The sequence below is a fragment of the Pezoporus occidentalis genome, unplaced genomic scaffold (genome assembly GCF_034315485.1).
Source record: "Pezoporus occidentalis ecotype Australia unplaced genomic scaffold, CSIRO_AGI_Poc_V1 ctg68, whole genome shotgun sequence".
Classification (NCBI taxonomy): Eukaryota; Metazoa; Chordata; class Aves; order Psittaciformes; family Psittacidae; genus Pezoporus; species Pezoporus occidentalis.
In genome coordinates this window covers 4,983,730-5,003,456 of record NW_026916030.1, presented here as the reverse complement: position 1 = coordinate 5,003,456, position 19,727 = coordinate 4,983,730, and the positions used below count along the sequence as shown (strand labels likewise).

Sequence of the window (19,727 nt, the reverse complement as noted above, 5' to 3'; positions counted from 1 at the left end):
GGTCGCTGGAGGCTGCCGGCCGCGGTACCGCTTCCCGGCCGCGTAGTTCTCCATTCAAACCCTCCCCACGGAGCAGGGAAGGGGTTAACGACCGGGGAGAGGGGCCGGTCCTGCCCGCCCCTATTTAAGGCGGCGGCCGTCGAGGGGCGGCTCCGAGAGATGGCGGCTCCGCGCCGACCGAGCGGCGGGGGGCTGCGGCGGGCGCCGCAGGACGGGCGGCTGGAGGAGATCAATAAGGTGGGGTTAGGGGGGGGGATAGACCCGATCCCTGCGGGAGGGAGCAGGGATGCGGTGATCCCGGTGGGGATGGGAGGGAGGAAGGGGCAGGTGGAAGTGGGTCCCACGGAGGGAATTTGGGCTGGATAAGGGCAGTGGTGGCTCTTTGGCAAGGGGGGGGTGTGTCCCTCTTCGGCTTCTCCACCCGTGGTGTTAGGATGCCACAAAAGCCCCTTTGGGAACATGCTACAGCAAGAATAGGAGCTCTTGCCCTCCCGGTGGGCTTCGACCTCCCGTTTGCGCTCTGATTTCTTCTCCCAGACCAAGAGGTTCTGCTGTTCAAAAGAGCAGACTTAAGCCTCTCTGGTTTTCAGTTGCAGTGGGTGAATAGGGAGCCCGGGGTGGTTGGATGTCCCACAAACCTTGCAGGGGGAAAGGCAGCTCCTGGATTAGTGCAAAGTACACTGGGCTGCATGCCCTTCATGCTGGGGTTAAGCGAGGTCCTCTCCTCAAGCTTTCAGCTTGCCCCATCCCTTTGCATAGCCAGCGAGGGCAGGTCTGTTAACATCCCCCCTGGCCAAGAGCAGTTCTGAGGGTGAAAAGTAGGTTTCCACCTTGAAACAATGAGCAATGGCATTTCCAGGGTCATTTTCAGGTGGAAATCACGGATATAGCTGATGCAGCCAGTGTTACCGGTGGAAAAATCAGATCACTGCACAAGATGAGAGCCTGGAAGAGGCAGTGGGCTTGCCTTGCTCTTGTGTTGAGTGGGCTGTGAAAAGTGCCAGTGTGTTCCTCCAGGCAGGGGTGAGACAGCGGAGGTGAAGTTTATGTAGGTCACTGGAGGGGGAATTGCGTCAATAGAAACCAGGAGGTGCTGGGGAATAGGAGTGGGGGAAAGTGTAGAATGAGAGCACTTGGCTGGAAAGGAGCCTTTGAACCCTGCTGTGGGAAGGCAGGCATGAAACCCTGCGCCAAGGAGGTGCATAGGTGGGTCTGATGCAACCCCCATGGCCAAGGTGGAGTTGACCCTTGGGTTGGGGAGGAAGGGGGCATGCTGTACCTACTGCTGCTCCAGAGCCGCCCTCCAGCATCGCTCAGATGCAGGGTAAGTACATGATCCTTCAGCTGGCAGGAGCACAAGGACTGAGCTTGGGAAGCCCCAGGATACTGCTGCTGTGCCACTGCTGTGCCCCAGGGTTGGGGGCTCTCCCTTCCACACAGGGAACAGGCTCCTCTCTTTTCCCATCACTTCTGGCAGGCTTTCTCTCTGGGTGAGGTTTGGATGACAAAAATGAAACAAGCTACATAACTTCCCACTGACGGAGCTTGCTCGTGTCCTTGCTGCCCTGTGTGTTGGCTCAGTGCTAGGAGCAGGGATTTGAGCAGCTAGAAATCAAGCTGCAGATAGCAGCTGCCTATAGACCCTGAGAAGCTGTTTGTGCTGTAGTGGCTATAGGCAGCAACCCTGATGCTGATGTGCTCTGCCAGCTCTGTTGTGGGGAGTTTGCTGTGAGAGGGATGCAAAGCAGCTCGCGCCTCCCTCGGACACAGAGCTGGCACTTAAACCTGGGCTGATATGTGGCTGGAACCAGGAAAGGGGTTTCCCAATCCCTCAAGAGCCCCAGGGCTGCAAACCAGTTAAGTGCTGCTAATAACACCTATCAGGCCAAATTCCTATCAGGCTTAATCTTATTGTCTCATCCTAACACTTGACTCCCTCCCAGCCCTGTTTTCCTGGCTGGTTTCTACCCCAGAGTTCTTGTTGGGAAAAGGCCCTTTGGCACGCAGCATCCACAGTGCACATGTGTTGCTGAAGGACAGCTGAGTCCTAGTATTGAATTCTCTTTTCCAGACCAAAACACTCCTCTGGGATTCCCTCTTGGCCATTCCCCTCTTCCTGGGGAACAGCAATCACATTGGTTGGCCTTGTGCATCAAGGTGGCAAGTTTAATCCAGCACAGATTAGTTCCAACCTAGTTTTACCTTCTAATACGCTGGGCTGCGGGGAAAGAGTTCATCCTGATGGGGAGCAGGTACCTGCTTCTCCCACCCCAGCAGGCACGAGCATCCCTCAGCCCCTTCCCAGCCCCAGCAGGCCGGGAGGCTGGCATCAAGCACAAAGAGCCCAGCGAGTGCTTGGCCTGATGCTTTTTGGGGGATGCTCCTTTTTGGGGAGCAACGAAGGATCTGGCTTGGCTCAGGCTGTCTTGCAGGTAGCTGGGACTTGTGTGGCTGAATTTATTGGCTTAGAGAAGTCTCTGTGCCCCAGGAAAGGCTGTTGAGGGCAGGAGCACAGGAAAGGCAGAGGCTTATTAAGCAGTTCTTATTAATAGAACATGCCCCTTAAAATGGGAGCTTTCGCAAAGGGCTCTAGGAGGAACTTCGGCCACTTTGGGCTGAGTCTGAGTCACTGGCCCTGGGGACTGAATTCCTGTGTGCTATTGTGAGCCTTTGCCTTATCGCAGTCACAGCCAGGCTTGCATACAATGTGGAGGGAGGACTGCCTTTGAAATACGCTCCCCTGTTGCTTCCTTTGCCCTAGAGCAGAGCTGTGACACAGGTGGGCTGTCCGGTTCCTTCCAGTTGAAGTGCAAGGGGACTGGGTCCTGGGTGCGTGCTTGTGTCACCCATCCTGCTCTGGTACCATGCTGGCAGGGGCTGTTGGTCCCTCTACCCATTGTGTATGGATGTAACATTCCCTTCAGTCTTTGCTGTGCTGCTCCTTGCTCCCATGGAAATGCAGGGTTTTGCTCTCGCATCCCATCCTGCTGGAAGGGGGAAGCTGTTTGCTGCTCCTGCAGGGCAGGAATGAAGCTGTGACCTGGTGCCCAGGGGATGCTCTACCCCTGTTTAGATTCTCAGTGATGTTTTCAAGTTCCTAATACAGAGCCTATTCAGTGGCAATAGCAGTGGGTAACACTACTCTGCTCTCTGGTGACTTCTTTTGCTGGCTGAGCCCAGGTCTCGAAGCTGAATCGGGCCTTTTGTGTTGGGCTGGCAAATGATACCCCTGGGTAGAAAATAACAGATAAATGAAATTGAGTTGACACAGGAGAGGGAACTGGGAGCTTTGCTTTCCACCACAGTTCTCTATTTGAGCTGGTGTCCATGGTGAAAAGGGAAGTCTGTGCCACGCTGGTTTAGTGGGCATGGTTGGGAGGAGGGGATGGCAGTCACTTCTGTCCTAGGGGACTTCCTATAAAATCTTAGCTCAGCTGCAGGTAAAAGACTTGCCAAAGCGGTGGTAAACTGGCTGTAAAGGCATCTTGATTCCCTGGGTAGATCCAGGCTGTCCCAGCAAGGAAGGAGGGAGCAAGTGTGGGCTGGAGGGGTCTAGAGATGTGCTGTAGAGTTGGGGTATCAGGCAGTGATCAAGTGTGAGAGACTTGGGGCAGGCTGTGGCAGCATGAACCAGGCATCAGCTTGGGTGTGCAGTGCTGCTGGAGCTGGCTCAGCACATTGCATGCGGGAATAGCTCCTCCTGGAAGGAAGGGGAATGTGCTTTGCAGGGCATGTGGTTACTGATGCCTGTGTGGATTTCATGCAGTCCTGATGCCCTGGAGCCTGCACGTGGGGCTGCTTTGGGGTAGTGGTTTCATTAATCACAAGTGGTGCTGCCCCACTGCCAGTGCCAGAGATCCTAGATTCCTGGTGACCCATTCCTGCCTTCCTTGTGACAATGGAGAGCAGTGGCGGGGAACACATGCCCAGAGGAGGGAGCAGCCTCAGCCCTCTCTCCACTCTAACCCCTGGAGGGGTTTTATCTTGGACAGGCCACGCTCAAGCTGTGCAGATGTCAATGATTTCTGCACTGAAGAATGTGGTGCTGCTGAGCACACATCAGTCATTGAGCTGTGCTGGAGCTGGGCGGTGTGGGAGGGGAGAGGCAGGAGCAAGACCCTGCTGCTCGCATAGCAGTGTTGATGGCAGGGCATGGTGGTGGAGCTGGCTGGGCAAGCTGTGGTCTGTTCTTTTGGGGACCTGAAGGGTTCTGAGGTGGGTCTGGGGATGAGCAACCAGAAGTGACCCTCTACAGCCTGAGCAGGGCAGTGGGGGAAATGGGGAGAGAGTCTGCGAGTGAGAGCCTGTTCCTTGCCCCAAGATACAGGTCCTCTCTTGGGTGCGTGCTGTTCTGCAAACACTGCCAGTTCTATTTGCTGGCCCTCAGAGTTTACCCAACAACTCTGACATCAGAGATCAGAGTCCCAGCAGGGAAGTGGGGAGCTGAAACCTTGGGTGAGCTGAAACCTTGGGTGAGCAAAAAAAGGGGTTCCTGCCTTTATTCCAAAGGCACATGGGGTTCAGTGCAGTTGGTGGGGAATCTGAGACCCCAGAGGCATTCCCCTTGCACACCTAATGACAAGGTGTGGAGGGATTCAAGCCATTTGCAAGCTTCCTGGCACAGTTGCCCAGATGTGGCTCTCTGGGAACTGCATAGGTCTGATGGGTAATGCTGCATTTGTATGTTTTCCTCTGCATCTTTAACCTTGGGGATATTATTCTGTTTCAGGAATTTCTCTGTGACCCAAAGTTCAGCGATGAAGAAGATCTGGAGGAGAAGTTGGCAGTGTTCAAAGGTGAGAACTGGAGGCTTTCCTTGTCCTTTCAGCCCGTTTGCTCTGAACAGATTACTTTCCTCTGTGCTTGGAGGTTCTCTGCCAAATCCAAGTGACTGAGCTGGCATGGATGCCTCCCCCTTGCTTGTGGGATGCAGTGAAACTCCCTGGAGAGGTGTTTTTTTTCCCACAGGAGCCTCTGTGCTTCCCTGACTTGCAGGGCAGGGACATGTCACCCTGCAGACATCGTGCCTGGTGGCTGCTGCTACTGCAGAACCTGCTGCGTGGGCAAAACCCCAGGGAGCAGCAAAGGAGGATGGTTTCTGTCTGGTTACCTACACAAGCTAGCTGGTATAATGGATGATGCAGTCCATCTTCTCTCAGTGAGTAGGAGGACTTCTTCCCACAGAGGAAAGGTCTCAGCTGCTTCCTGAAGGAGTTGAAGCCTTCCTCTCCCCAGGAAGAGAGTCCCCAGACTCTTCAGTCTGATTTAGACCTTCCCAAGCCCCCCTGGTACACAAGGAAACGACAGTGAAATGTGTCTTAATCCTGGCCAAAGCCTACCTACAGGGGGTCAGCACATTTGGGGCTTAGGTTCTGGCCATTTGCTGGGATAGAGAAACAGCTTGAAAACTTGGGGTCCTCTGGAACTGGTCCCCAAGGTGGTTACAGGGCAGGAATTGGCAGGGCTGTTCTGGGTGCATCCACTTTCTTTCCAAGCAGTGGCTGAAGGCAGTCGAGAAAACATGCCTTCTGCGTCACACTGCCCTTAAGGCTTGTCCTCAACCTGGCTCTAACCAAACAGAACCTGACCTTGCTTCCATTGCAGGCACTGTTTGTTATTTCCCTTTGAATTTTGGCTTTGCAATCCAGCAAGGAAGGAGCTGGCTGGGGTTTTGTGATCCCTTACTCTGCTGGGCACAGAGGAGCCTCCTGTGCTCCCTGTTCTTTCTCTGTTGCCTTTTGTATGGCTTTGGCTTTTGGCTGCAGCCCTGCATTATTTTTCCCATCACAACTGGGGCTCTTCAAACATTGCAACCGTAGGTCAGAGGCGCAGAATCCCCTGTAATGAGAGCCTTTGGCATCTCCCCCTGCTGCCTCGTGAGCTTGCCTCCGTGGCCTGTCCTGCTCTCCAATGCCTCCTCCGGCTCTGCCAACAATCGGCTCATTGTGTGATGATGGGGGGGGGGGGGAATGTTTCTTCTCCTCTGTCCTCCCCAGCCGGGCCTGGGGAGCCCCCGTACACTGCTTCTGTAAATGCATTCGTGAGGGGAGGGACCACGCGTGGTTTTATCTCACTAAATCCCCGCATCTGGGGTGGGAGGGACAGATGTGAGCCGAGGCTCGGAGCACAACGATGTGAAGCTGCCTCTGTTCTCTCTGCTTTTGGCCGAGCGTCAGCTGAGAAGGAAAGAAAATGTGTGCTGAGCACAGACATGGCAGAGCAGGGTTTGTGCCCCCAGCACACGCTGGGGTGCCTGACCCCTACCCAGGGAGGTGGCAGTGCATGTACACAGGGTCACGATGGTGCGGCAGGGTGTGGGGAGAGCCAGTTGCACAGCAAGCATTCCTTTGGCCCCGAAGCATGTGTGTGACAGCCCTGATTTCACCTAGGATTGGTTGCTCCGTTATTGAAGGGAGACCTTTATCCCTGCCTGAAGCATTAGTTTTGTATGTGGTATTCCTGTAGGGTCTGTCCTGGTCAGCTCGTGACAGCAGTAATCCCTCAGTTAAGATCCAGATGAAGACATGCCAAGCCATTCCTCTGCTTCCTGCCTGTAGCTGCCCATCACTCCAGTTAACCCAGCACTTTCCCTTCAGAAACACAGGTCACAGGAAGGCTCTGATGTGTGAAATACCCACTCTTGCCTTTAGCTCCTTAAATCACCCTGCCACTTCTCTGTTCACGCTCATCTGCTTGCTGGTGCCCCTGGAGCAGAGGCAGAAAGTCCTTTTCCCTTGGGGGAAAGGAGCAGCTGGGGAGGTCTTGCTTAATTTGAGCCCTCTGAGGCTGTTGTGGGGAGTGCTAACTGCAGGGCAGCGATCTCTACAGCTCAGCGTGGATGGGTGGTGGCAGCAGGCAGCTTGCTCCTCTATTTAGCAGAAGTGAGATGATGGGGGGCCCCCTGCGGCGCTGGGAGCTATAAGACAGACAAATCCTTGCCTGAAGAGCTTAAAGTCTAAATGGGGAGCAGCTAGCATGGAGAGGGGAGGTAGGAAGAGCAGGTGCGCCACTCCAAAGGTCAGAAACAGCACAGGATGGATTTGAGTTGAAAAACCAGGATTTTGGCGCTCTTTTGTCCTGCAAAGCTAAACCAGACCTTCCTGAGCCGGCTCTGCCTTTCTCTGAGGATGCTGGAGTTGCCTGTTCAGCAGTGTTCGACACGAGGCTGGAAGGGCAAACAACCTGCTCCAGCCTAACTGCTCCTAGGTGTGCTCTTGGCTTTGCCCCCTTGATGTGGTCCTTGAGCATCCCTCCTGCAAGGTGCTGCTCTGGGAGCGCAGCACACAGCGTTGGGAGAACTGCAGAGTCTGACCCTTGCTATTGCAGGGAGCTGTGTCATTTAATCTCCCTCCTAATCCGATCAAGATTCATTTTGAGAGTGTTCAGGGTGTTGTTTTCCTTGCTACTCTTTCTGGGAGTCTGTTCCAGAGCTTTGTTTTTCTTGCTGGCAACCTTCTAATGCTGTTCGTGGCTAGCTGATACCTTGTTCTCATGCCAGTGTTTTCCTTCAGTGCAAATGAAGAGCAGCCACAATTAAAGAGCACTTAACTCTAGAGCTCTGGAATTGAGATGTGTGATAAAACCACGTCTGGAGATGGTCTCACTCTCTGAAACTGTACCAGTCTTATCCCCAAACCTTTTATTTCACTGCTGTAAGCAGGCAGTGCCCCAAAGCCCTGCACACCCCCTGCTCTAGCATCGTGCTAACTTGCTTCTGTGTCTCTTCCAGAGAAGTACATGGAGTTTGACCTGAACAACCAAGGCGAGATTGGTGAGTGATGCAGGGATGCTGGGCTGCAAGTGCAACTGCTCACCGAGCTGGTGTCTGCTGTTACATCCACTGCTTCCTTCTGTGCTTGTGTTGCTGAGGAGGAAAACCAGTGTTCTTTTCCCTGTGTCCAGCCTTGCTTGGATCTTCATTGCCAACCAGGGGCTTCCTTGGCTGTTCAGCCCCTGCCTATCGGTCTCTCCTCACCTGCTTCGAGATCTAAGCTCTTCTCAGCCCTCACCCCAGGTTTCTGCTTAGCTCTTCCGCTCTCTGATCTAAATGCCCTTTAGAAGTTTTTAACATCTCCCTTTTTTCTCCACTGAGGTCATCCTCTCAACCCGCAGCATTTCCAGGGAAGCTGCAGGGCTTGGATGCTTTGCCTGGCTTGAGGCAGAAGTGTGTAAGACCAAGAAGCAATTTGCTTTGCTGGGAGGGGAGCGGAGGGAAGCGGGGACTTGGGTGTGAGTCTGGCTCCTCTGAGCAGCCCTGGTTTGGGCCCAAAAAGCACCGGTTATGTAAAGATCTGGCCTGGAGCTGACACTGCAGTGCAGTCGCTCGCATGCTGTGCCCTTCCAGGAGGCTGCTGCCTTGTTCCCCTCCTCCATCAGTCCTCAAGCTGAAGGAGAGCCAGTGTGGAGCTGGAGGGGGCCTGACTCAGGGCTGAGCTGCTGTTTCCTGGAGGGAAGGGGCCACAGCTCTCAGTGCAATGGAAGGAAATGGCCTGTGGTGATGGGCACCTGCTCCCCACAGCCTGTTTGTCTCTGGCTTTAACCCCAGCGTTGCTTCCCTCCTCCCCATCATTGTGATTCTTGGCACCATGCTCTGAGCTGGAGAGCAGTGTCCTCGCGAGTCTACGGAGCACTTGGAGAGCTGTTCCTCCTCTCTGTGGTGTTTTCATCTTAAGCTGCATAAATAGGAAGTCGATGCTCTGTACTGGGCAGTAAACTGTACTGGGAGGTTTCTCTTGGCTTTTGGCAGCAGCTTAATGCTGTCAGCCTTGGAGTCTGCAAGGGAGGTGGGAATTCATTCCTACGTCCATAGGGTTGGTCTGTGCTTGGTGTAGTCACCTCTTAACACCAATCGCTTTGCTCTTGCAGACTTGATGTCTGTCAAAAGAATGATGGAGAAGCTGGGGGCTCCAAAGACCCACCTCGAACTGAAGAAGATGATCTCGGAGGTGACCGGAGGGGTCAGTGAGACCATCTCCTACCAGGACTTTGTCAACGTGATGCTTGGGAAACGCTCTGCTGTGCTCAAACTGTGAGTGTCCCTGGGAGCAGTGGGGAAGCAGACGTTGTTCTGCCTGGTGGAGGTGGAGCTGTGCTCGCTTGGTGTTCCTGGAGGGCAGACAAGAATCCTTGTGAAGGGGGAGTTTGCAGAGAGACATGAGGGTGTGCAAGCTCACGGCGAGGCTGAGCAGTGGCGAGTACTTGCAGCAGAGCTGCCTGCTGTGTCTTAGCACAGGCTTCCTCCCACAGGCTCCATGCAGAGCCATTCTCCTCTCCTGAGGGCGTGCAGGCACTCAGCACTGCAGGGCTCCTTCCCGTCCCTGCCCTGTGGCTCCCGCTGGCTTTGGGGACACAGGTTTCCCTGTGAACGGTGGCAGGACTTGAGTGGTGAGTGATGGTCCTGCCAACAGCGGCAGCGCTGGCTCCGGTTTCCCACAGGATGCTCCCTCCCTGCCTGATTGTGGAGACATGGGCAATAGATGGAGATGTGACACAAGCTTGAAACAGCCAGCTTGCGCTGGGAGAGGTTTTCTGCAGTATAGGCTGCCAGCATTAGCCTCCCATGGCCCCCTCTGCCCTCTCGACAGGGCTCTGAAAGTCCTGGTGTCACAAACGGCTTCCAAACACTTGCTTGGCTCCATCTCCACCCCATTGAAGCCCGGCTTTTCCTTTCACAGCCACAGAGGCCGGCTCTGCTTTTGTATCTGTAGCCACCATGAATAGGAGCTGCTCCTCTCCTTCCTCCTCACCCCTTTCTGAAGGCAGCTTTAGAAGCACAGCCAGCTTTCAGGGCAGGTTGGGAGGAAGGACCTTGTGCCCACCTCTTATGTGGTCCTTCTAAGCCAGTGCATGCTTGTTGGCCATGGGTCTCTCTTCTCCCCACCGAGTGCACTGTGCCTGTATGTTGGGATGCTCCTCTTCCAAGCACACGCAGACTTCTGGCACCCCTCCTCTTCCTTCCTTTCCCCACCAGAGCAGGCTGAGCTTGTCTCGTATCTCCCATCTTTCCTCCCAGCTTCAGCAGCTTTCACAGATGGGTCCCTTCTCTTGCTGAACAGACGCCCCATTGTCTGTTGGGCTCTTTAAAGCAGGAGCAGAAATGTAAAACTCGTGGCAGGAGCAGTGCAGCCCTTTGATCCAGCGTGGCAGCTGGCATTCCCAGCGTAGCTGCAGTCCTCGGGGAGGAAGACAGTGCGAGTGCTTGCAAAATGCTTGGGATTCTTCTAGCCAGTGCCTTGCTCTTTGTCTCTGCCCTCCTCCCTGCCTGTTGCTCGCTTGCTGTTGGCTTTTGAATGTTCTGCTGTGTACAAGGTGGGCCAGGGATAGAGTTTGCTTTTACGCATCAGGAGTGCTTGGCGTGCAGTGTGCATCGAGTGTGGCTGTCTAAAACGCGCAGATCCTCTGGGCTTTGAGAGGAAAACCAGCAGAGGCTTTAGGAACCCACTCCTGGGAGCTGCTGGGAAAGCAAAGCTCCCACCAGCCCGGCGGCACTGCCCTCTGTTGGCTTTCCCTCCTCTGTTAATTGCCGATCCCTCCTTTGCATAGGAGGCAGATGCTATTTTTCAGCAGAGAACATAATCCCACCCCCAGTAATGGGTAAAGATACAGCAGCGTTTTGGTTTTATATTCATATTACCTGTTCTGTTTTGCAGGGTGATGATGTTTGAAGGAAAAGCCAACGAAGGCAACCCAAAACCTTCTGGTCCGCCTCCGGAGAGAGACATAGCCAGCCTGCCTTGAAGAGGACAGGCTGGATAACAGGCACTGTTTGCTTTGCTGGTCTGTAACAGAGGTTACCTGTGCTTTGTTACTCTTTACTATGGACAGTCCTAGTTTTCGACTAACCTGCCTTAGAGGAACAGCAAGGGAAGCTGGAGACCCCCAGTTTGTGTCTTTCTGCTGCATCCCTTAGCAACGTGATTTGTTAGACAGAAGCTGTAGCATCAAGTATAACGTGAGACCAAAAAAAAACCATAATCCTGTGACCTTCCTCTTTCCTCTGCCCTTCCTGCATTTCTCAGATGAGGAGCTAACTTTCCTCCCAGTGTAGGGATTCAGAGGTGTGCTTGTCCTGCCCTTGGCCTTGCAGCCAGACATTGAGCATCTCTCTGACAGCAGTTTCATGGGTGCAAAGAACTAAGTGCCTTCTCGTCTCTGCCCTACACTTCCTGACTTTGGACTCGTTTTTCCCCTCCTGACCTCACCAAAACACAAGTCGGGCTCACACCTCTGTGGCTTATCTGAGGCTAGGTGAATGCTGGAAGGTGCATGGACACAGAGGTGTGCCTGCAGGGCCTTGCACCTTGGAGGTGGGCACAGTGACTGCAGGGACAGCTTCTGCCCACTCCTTGGGTTCATCCTGCAGTCAGATCTCAGTGGGTCCACTTGCAACTGCAAGCGAAGAGGGTAAAAGCTACCGGAGGGTCCCCCTTCCTGATAAATCTCTGCTTGGATCCAGTCAGGAGCATAACCTCCCAGCAGGTTATCTGTCCTATCCATCGAGTGCAGAAACAAGCCTGCTGTTCCGCCTTTGCAGCCCCTCAGGGGGGCCAAGGGGACATTAAACCTTCAGGCGAAAGGAAGGTGGGTGACTGAGCTGTGAGGTCTGTCCTCATGCACATGCTCTGCCCCCCTGTGTGTCTTTCAGTATGGTCCCCTGCACTATGAGATCCATTTCTTTGAGGGACAAGCCCTCAAGCCTGCAGAATCAGAATGGGTCTAAGTGTGGGCTATGAGCTGGCATCCAGATATAGCTGGGCCTGTGCTCCCCACACCGTGGCTACTGCAGTGATTCTTGCTCTATACTCGCTTTCTGGAATCCAGATGTTTCCTCTTTGCCCGTTCCCTCCTATTTTCTTACATTTTCTTGGCAGCTTTTAACTCTTTTTTTTAAAAAAAAATAAATCATGGTTTAATAAATAATTTTTGAAAGGAAACGCTGATGATTGACTCCGCTGGGCGATGGCTCCTGCCAAAGGCTGCACTTGGAAATAAAACCCAACATTCTTGCTACTGTTTGCGTGAAAACCAAAGCTGTAACGGGACGGGAAAACGATGAGCAAAAGCAGCACCAGTCTACTTTAAGGACTGAAAATAAATCTTCTGAAGCTACACTGTGTGTCAGTGTATTTAGTTTAGCTCCTCTGAAGCTTCATCTGTATGATTGATTGCAGAATAAGTGTGCTGGTTTCCAAGTCTGTTAATATAAACCCTTAAATAGATCCTAGAGATAGGTTTGGGCTGTCTTGGTCTGATCTTTATCTGTAATAACTGAGTGCTGTGGAGTTTGTGTTAGGAAATGCAGAGGCTGCCTGCTAAAAGCTGCCTTTTCTTGATTTACTGAAGGGAGCAGGTGGTGGTGCTTGTTGAAGGAATAACTTGTTTATCAAGAGCCGACACTTGCAGTGCTCCTCTTGAAGGAGGTTTTGGGTTGTTATTTTTTTCATCCTCTCTGCTCTTGAAGCAATTGCCTGAGGTTCTTGTCTGATGTGAGCTATCGAAATGGAGACCAGGCTTCCTGGGGGGATAACTGTATATGCTTTTCCCATGTGTTCCTCAAAACGACAGCACTGCCCTTAGATCAGAGCCTGCGTCTGCTTTCTGCTGCCTCTTAGCCTCTGGGACCGCACCTGCTTTATTGGCTGTGTGTGTTAAAGCTGTTGTTGGGTTAGACAATAAAGGGAGCACATCCCACAAGGGAAATGGGGTTGTGGTTTGCTACAGTTCAGGTCATGCCCAAAGCCATCGCTGCCTTGTGTCTCTGTGGTCCTGGAGAAGCACAACCCGATGGAGCTGGGAACAGCCTTTCAAGCGTGTCCTTGTCTCTATAGGGCTAAACGCCAAGGTGATGTGCTGGCGCTGAGTGGGGCAGGGGGCAGCAAGGCAAAGCCCTGTTAAAGCCCGCACTGCTTCCATGGGTCCTAGAGCACAAACCGAATCCGCTCACAGCTTCCCAGCTCACCCCCCCCGCCGGAGGTACCCAGGGACCACCCCGAGCACCGCAGCCCCCGCTAACGGGAGCGGGATGTGCTTGGAGCTCCAACAAGGGCGGCGCAGACAGCACCGGAGCCCCTCACTGTGGGCTGAGGGAGGCGGCGGAGCAGCCCCCGCCCCTCGGGGGCCGGTCCCCCTTGGGCCTCCGCGGCTGGGCACCAGCGCTCAGCAAGCCCCGCTCCGCCTTCACCCTCCCGTCCCCGCCTGGCGCAGCGCGGCCGAGGCGGAGCCTGCTGCAGGAGCGCGGAGAGCGCGGCCCGGCCCGGCCCGGCCGGAAGCGGAAGTGAGCGCAAGCGGCGGGGGATTCCCGGCTGTGGCGGAGCGGCGGGGAGCGCGGGCCATGGGGGACGACATGGACGTGATCCCCGAGCGGGAGATGAAGGTGAGCGGCGGGGAGCGGGTTTGGCTTGGGGCCGCTGTGGGCCGTGAGGGGAAAGGGGGGCTTGGGGAGGGCTCGGCTCTGCGCTGTGAGGGGTGGTGGGTTATGGGGTACATAGGGGTGCGTGGTGTTGGCTCGGGTCATGGCGGCCCCCTTTGAGGCGGCTCTGGAGGGGTTGTGTGGGGCGGAAGGGGGAAGAGTGCGGCTTGGGCGTTGTTGGGGAGGGTGTTGGTAACGGCTGCGGAGGGGAGAGGTGGAATGTGAGGGGTGGAGGAGCCTTTGGGGAGCGATGTGCTGAGTGCTGCCGCCAGCACGCCGTGTGCTGGGGATCCGCTTTGGGAAGCGGCGCCTGTGGCTGGCTGCTATGGGGCAGTGTGAACTGCAGGGTCGTGCCGGGCTCTGCCGTTGCTGTGTTGACCGGAATGTAGGAGCAGGGACATGGGGGTACGGATTCCTGAGGCCCACACCGGTGTTTGTGTGGCTGGTTTCTGCTCAGGCACCTGCACAAACAAGGGAGTTGGGCTGTTTGTTTTGTGGAAGTTTATGAGTTCTGCAGCCTCCTCAGGCCGAAGGAATGTTCTTACTCAGTGCTTTAGCAGTAATCTGGAACACACAGCTCAAATGCTTGGTTTGAGTTACTGGCCTTAGACCCAGTGCTCTGTTCGGCAGCTGGCACCTTGGGAAGTGAGGCTCATTCCTAAGGGGATGCTCAGGTTTTGCATGATAATAGTGCAGCTGAGGTTTCTTAAGTCAGTTTGTGTTTTGGGAGGTTTTTATCTCCTCTCCCTTTTGCAAAGCGGCAGTGTAAATTATAAAGAGAAACAAATGCAAAGAATAACATTATACAAAGTAATTACTGGGATGGGTGGTAGGAATAACCGTGTCTGTTCAGTGTGTTATAAAGTACCCTAGCAAGCAAAGATGCATCTAAGCAGATGTGTGCTTTTGTTCAAGCATGGTGTGTTTCTGCTATGTTCCCTTCTCTTTCCTTTTCGTTCTGTACCCGTTGGCTAGTTTTGGTATGTTTTTGAGGAGGTAGATGCATTCAGCTCCAACAGGTTTTATGAACATAGGCAGGGGGTAGAAGAGAGATTCAGCGATTGGAAAAATGTGGTGTGATTTCTGTCTTTCTTAGATAAGGCAGAAAATGGGATGGGATGGTGAGAGACAGTGTGGATGTGGACTTGGCCTTGGCAGGTTTGGCAGCTCTTGTGGAGAGGATTTTCAGCTTGCTGGCTTACAGAAACTGAAGTAAACTATTCCTCTTCACCAGCATATGTACAACTACTTCCCGATTGTCTTGCCACAGGATTTTCAGTTCAGAGCACTGAAGAAGGTCAGGATCTTCGATGCCCCTGATGATCTTCCCAAAGAGCGCTCCAGTCTCCTTGCGGTGTCTAACAAATATGGGCTGGTCTTTGCTGGTGGAGGAACCAGCCTGCAGATCTTTCACACTAGAAATCTCCTCATGCAAAACCAGCTGGGAGAGGATCCCAATAAAATTGGTAAGGTGCACTTGGGTCTCATGGGCTTTGCAGAGACAGCTTTATGTGGTTTTCTATGATATGGAGCTCTTGGCTTCTGATACAGCCCTTGTCATGCTCTTAAGTGTGCTTGAAATTACCACATTTTCTTGTGCAGAAGGCAGGAACAATATTTGCTGCATTTCTAGAAGAGATGAAGTGCAGTTGTTGGGAACATGTCACCAGAATGCTCTGTGCTGACTCCTCTCCCAGTGTCATTCAGGTTTGGTCATCTGTGCTCAGTGCTGTACAATGAGGTTTGCCTTTTTCCCTGTAGCCACATGTTGCTTTGGTGGCCAGTCTTTGAACCATGAACTTGTGCACACATCAGGGATGTGAGTGAATGGAGGGGCAAAGTTCTCGCCCTGAGTTACCTGCCCTGGGTACGTGGTTGTCCTCTAAGAGAGGAAGCAATCGCTGTTCCACCACCTAAGTTCTAAATACACCAAAGTGCAAAATGATTTTCATTGTCCTTAGTAACTGTACCATCTGAGGTATTCATGTGCATGCATAAATAAACCCAAAAATCTGTCCACTTATTTTTCCTCCAACTTAGGAAGAAAAGTGGAATTTTCTCTTCTTTTTTTTTGTCAACTCTTGAGACTATTGGTGGAGATCAAAGGATTTGCTTTCACTTAGTTTTTCTAGACATTAACTTTGATGGCTGGTGATTTTTGCATTAACTTGTTCTAATGGTATTGTTTTTCAGGGAGACTTCTTGCTATTGAAATTTGTCCCCTTTATTTTATCTTTCTTTCCTCTTGTGTTTTAAGTGGAGAACGTTCAGAGTACTTCAGTTCCCATGAAGTTTCCAGTGCAGCACCTGGCTTTAAGCTGTGATAATCTCACGCTGTCTGTGTGTATGATGTCCAGTGAGATCGGTTCCTTCATTGCCTTTTTTGATGTCCGCACATTCTTAAACCAGGTAAAGCGTATGGAAAGTGGGTTGAGTTTTGGGGTTTGTTTTTGTTTTTCAGAATACAGCAAGAGGAGAGGCATTGGGTGGGATTTTCTGTCTCTGTGATATATCTTGTAAAGGAGTTGCTCAGTAAACTCAAAATATGCTGCTCATTTTTTTTATCCGTCATTAATTTAAGAAAGATCAAAATGGTTTTGAATTATGAATTTGGGGGGAATTTGACTTTGTGCTCAACTTCGACCATCTCATGTATTTTTCTTTCCTAAAAGGCAAAACAGCAGAAGCGTGCATTTGCTTATCACAAACTGGCCAAGGACTCGGGAAGCACAGCAGTGGTCAATGACCTGAAGTGGAACCCAGCCAGTCCTGCCATGGTAGCCATCTGCCTGTCTGATGGCAGCATCTCTGTCCTGCAGGTCACAGACTCTGTGAAAGTGTATGCCACGCTGCCTTTCACTGTAGCTGTTACATCTGGTGAGTGGCAGCCTCTGATAGCATGCAGAGTATCTGACACTGGACAGAGGAGAAGCAGACTGGTAGATGTAAAAAGAATCAAGCTGTTTGTCTCAGGAGGAGGTTTCTTAATGAAAAATCCTTCACAAAATGAAGGATTTAAACTCCCTGAGACTCAGAAAATATGTTGCAGTGTGCCCACCTTTAGTTTGTGCTGTCTCAGGCTCAATTTATTTCCAAGGAAGCATGTTATAAGGGTCATTATCTGTTGGGTTTTGATCTGTGCAGTCTTGCTTTCTCTGTGACTGTTTAATTCAGATTAATGATTTTTTTTTTTTCCAGGGGAGAAAAACTGTGGTTTTAATTTGTTGGTTCTGCTTTTGTGAGGCCTTGTAACTCTCCAGTTCCTTAGAGCTAATGAAATTCTCTTTTTTGCTTAGTGTGTTGGAGCCCAAAGGGAAAACAACTGGCTGTAGGGAGACAAAATGGCACTGTGGTGCAATATCTGCCTGTAAGTATGGTTTGTAGTAAGGCCTTATGTCTGTTCATTAGTTTGTAATATGCTTTATTTTCCTTGTGTCACAAGCTACAGAATTTAATCAGGTGGCACATGGTGTGAGCTATGTGAAGCTGCTCAAGTGCTTCAGTAATTAAAGTGTCTTAGACCAATGATGGGTTTAGTTTAAGGTTTGCACCTTACACTGAGAAATCATGATTTCAGCGTGGCGCAAAGTGAATGTTAAAGAGTGGGTGCTCAAAACCAGTTCTCTGGGCTTTCTGCAAAGCTTGCAGTTGGCTTTGTTTGTTGGCTTATTCTTTGTATTTAAGCATGGTTTCATTTGCAGAATCTGCAGGAGAAGAAAGTGATCCCTTGTCCTCCTTTTTATGACTCGGACAACCCCGTTAAAGGTACATCTTGTTTTCTCTTTTCAAATATTTCTACTCATTCAACCTCATGTTGGGTTTAGTTCTAGCAGCTGTATACTGCACTGGTTATATAATTACAGTGTGAGTTTTAAATACTTGGAAAAAATAATTATATGTTTTAGCTCTGGGTTGTGTAGAAAAATTACCAGTTGGCCAGGGTGCTTGTCTATTTCTGGAATGCTTTAAATACGCATATTAAAAGCTATTTTTTGCTCACTGGAGTGATAGACAATACTGTCACAAGCAACCTCCATTTAGCAGGAAGGCTTCTGGATATATATCCCGTTCTCGTGTCTCCTGTGAGTTTTATCCCATCATGTCTCTTCAATAAAATGTCAAAGCAGTAAGTTTAGAAAAACAAACACTTGGTATGGACATGCCAGAACATCAGCCATGTTTGGAAACACTGGCAGTGTCTGGCCTGTGATAAAAACAAGTAAATCAAATACATTCTTTGTTTGAAATTTCTGGGATTAAATAGGGCTGTTTTTTTTTCTTCCCCTAACAAGATTGATGTTCTCCAGACATACCACTGAAATTCTTTATCTTGGAAGTGATTCCTTGTTTGCTTGTTTTGTCATTTACTTTTCTCTGCTGTGCAGTGTTAAAATCAAGGTACAAGGAAGTATCATTCTGAAGTATTCCTGGCTGAGGTATTTGCTTCCTTCTCTTCCAGTTTTGGATGTGCTGTGGATTGGCACATACGTCTTTACTATTGTGTATGCAGCAGCTGATGGGACACTGGAAACACCTCCAGAAGTGGTCATAGCCATATTGCCTGTAAGTGCCAGAAACTCACTAAAACAGTAGTGTTTGTTGGTTGTTCTTGACTTATTACAATGGCAAGTTGCTTTTATTAGTCACGTTAGTATTGTATAGACTTTGAGTTTGGTACTACTGTAAATTATGGTTTTGGGGTTGGGGGGTTTGAGTGGAGGTAATAGTATCCACTTGAATGCCAATCAGTAACTTGTTCTCTGGTGAGATCAAGTTATGACAGGAATACTTCTATTATCTGAAGTAAACAGGTGGGAAGAAAACCTAAGCAAAATAAGAGGCACACACACAAAAAATATATATGAGGACTCTACATCACTTAGTTAAGGAGATTTTAAGGCTTGATGATATGCTTTTCCTTGGTATAAGGTTATTCATTGCTGGGGAGGCAGGGGCTGTGAGATTTAAATTCCCTGGTAGCCTCTTTATTGTTCGTTTTGGAAGGAGGGTTTTGGTTTGTTTGCTTTGTTCTTTTTTAAGTGGTCTCATGATGCCTGTTCTCTCTTGAAGTATGTAGCAATTATTGGTGTACCCTGATGCAGTGGTATTTCTGGGAAAGTACTTGATTTCTGTGATGGAAGGTAAATTATCAATGTTTGCTTTGCAGAAAAAGGAAGAGAAGCGACCAGAGAAGTTTGTGAATTTCATGGAGCCTTGCTACGGGAGCTGCACAGAGAGACAGCATCATTACTTCCTCAACTATGTTGAGGAATGGTAAGTGGTAGGAATCATGGCAGAATCTTCCTGTTGTTTCTCATGTCTGAGTGGTCAGTGCTTCTCTGTATGTTATGTCCCTCCTTTTGTGAAGTACATAATACCTGAGGGTGAGAGAAATTAACTGAAACTATTATCTTGTAAATGCTTTGTTAAAGTACAGCTAATTTCTCCTACATGCTTTATCTCAGTGCCAACATACTCATTTGTCTGGTGTTATCTTGTTATATGTTGGTTGAAGCACAACCTTTTGTCTTGCTTAACTGTGTGTGAAGCAGCTGTCCCTAACTTTTCAACTACTTAACTTGAACCATCATTACTTATGATGATAAAGTGTCAAGTCATTGGAAGGCAAAGGGATTCAGCCTCTGGTGGCTAGCTTTAAATTAAAAAAAACCAAAGCCCCATCAAAACAAAATAAATGTTCTATAGTGGTGTAACCAATCATGCCTCCCTTAGGAGGCAGTTAAAAACATCCAAAGATGTTTTCATCTTAGGAAGAAAAGTCAGTTTTATAGTCTCATAACCTAGTTCTTAATTTGTACAGATTATAATGTGGAGCTGGGGGCCTTATTGGTTTTGACCTGTTTGTGTCTGTGCTTACAGGGATCTGGTCTTGGCAGCTTCAGCAGCTTCCACAGAAGTCAGCATTCTTGCCAGGCAAGGGGATCAGGTAATATTTTTTATTCCTCTTCCATTTGTGCCTATGCACCTCCTCTTTCTTGAAAATCTATGCAAGTATAACCTATATAAGCCCTGAAGTACAATGAAATGGTATTTTTTTAGGAACAAAACAAAAACACTTCCTTTTTGCATCTGAGTTGTACTGAATCTCAGGATAAACAGAATTCTTAGTTGAACAAGAGGTCAGAGTGGCACAAAAGAGAAAGGTGAAACAGAAGCAGTATGTTGTGAACCAAGTACCAGAAGTCTGTTTTTCATGATTCACTTGGCATTCTCAAAATTTGATAAAGCTGACTATAATGAAGTGATTCATACGAGTTCATCAAGTTAAACACTAAAACTGTCTGACCTTAACTTGGTG

At 50.5% G+C, this 19,727-nt stretch overlaps 2 protein-coding genes across 6 annotated transcripts in view; both read left to right on the top strand.

The window, feature by feature from the left end:
* Window positions 1-80: 80 nt before the first annotated feature.
* On the top strand, window positions 81-12,110 carry AIF1L (allograft inflammatory factor 1 like). The gene is made up of 5 exons (XM_062640931.1): window positions 81-237; window positions 4,730-4,796; window positions 7,730-7,771; window positions 8,866-9,028; window positions 10,650-12,110. Exons 1-5 carry the CDS (start codon window positions 160-162, stop codon window positions 10,735-10,737), a joined length of 438 nt encoding a protein of 145 aa, XP_062496915.1. The 5' UTR covers window positions 81-159; the 3' UTR covers window positions 10,738-12,110.
* A 1,132-nt stretch (window positions 12,111-13,242) lies between these two features.
* NUP214 (nucleoporin 214) overlaps window positions 13,243-19,727 on the top strand; it is a 43,708-nt gene continuing 37,223 nt past the window's right edge. For all 5 annotated transcript variants that reach the window (XM_062641266.1, XM_062641265.1, XM_062641262.1 and 2 more), the window contains exons 1-9: window positions 13,243-13,372; window positions 14,679-14,874; window positions 15,666-15,817; window positions 16,081-16,285; window positions 16,705-16,775; window positions 17,110-17,173; window positions 17,868-17,971; window positions 18,576-18,682; window positions 19,289-19,355. In XM_062641266.1, the coding sequence (XP_062497250.1) occupies window positions 13,331-13,372; window positions 14,679-14,874; window positions 15,666-15,817; window positions 16,081-16,285; window positions 16,705-16,775; window positions 17,110-17,173; window positions 17,868-17,971; window positions 18,576-18,682; window positions 19,289-19,355 (1,008 nt within the window). In that variant the 5' untranslated portion in view covers window positions 13,243-13,330. The remainder of the gene's footprint in view (window positions 13,373-14,678; window positions 14,875-15,665; window positions 15,818-16,080; window positions 16,286-16,704; window positions 16,776-17,109; window positions 17,174-17,867; window positions 17,972-18,575; window positions 18,683-19,288; window positions 19,356-19,727) is intronic.

Coding starts and splice junctions, on each gene's coding strand:
- AIF1L (XM_062640931.1), top strand. CDS start 160: ATGGCGGCTCCGCGCCGACCGAGCGGCGGGGGGCTGCGGCGGGCGCCG. Junction 238..4,729: donor GGCTGGAGGAGATCAATAAG/GTGGGGTTAGGG, acceptor ATTCTGTTTCAG/GAATTTCTCTGTGACCCAAA. Junction 7,772..8,865: donor GAACAACCAAGGCGAGATTG/GTGAGTGATGCA, acceptor TTGCTCTTGCAG/ACTTGATGTCTGTCAAAAGA.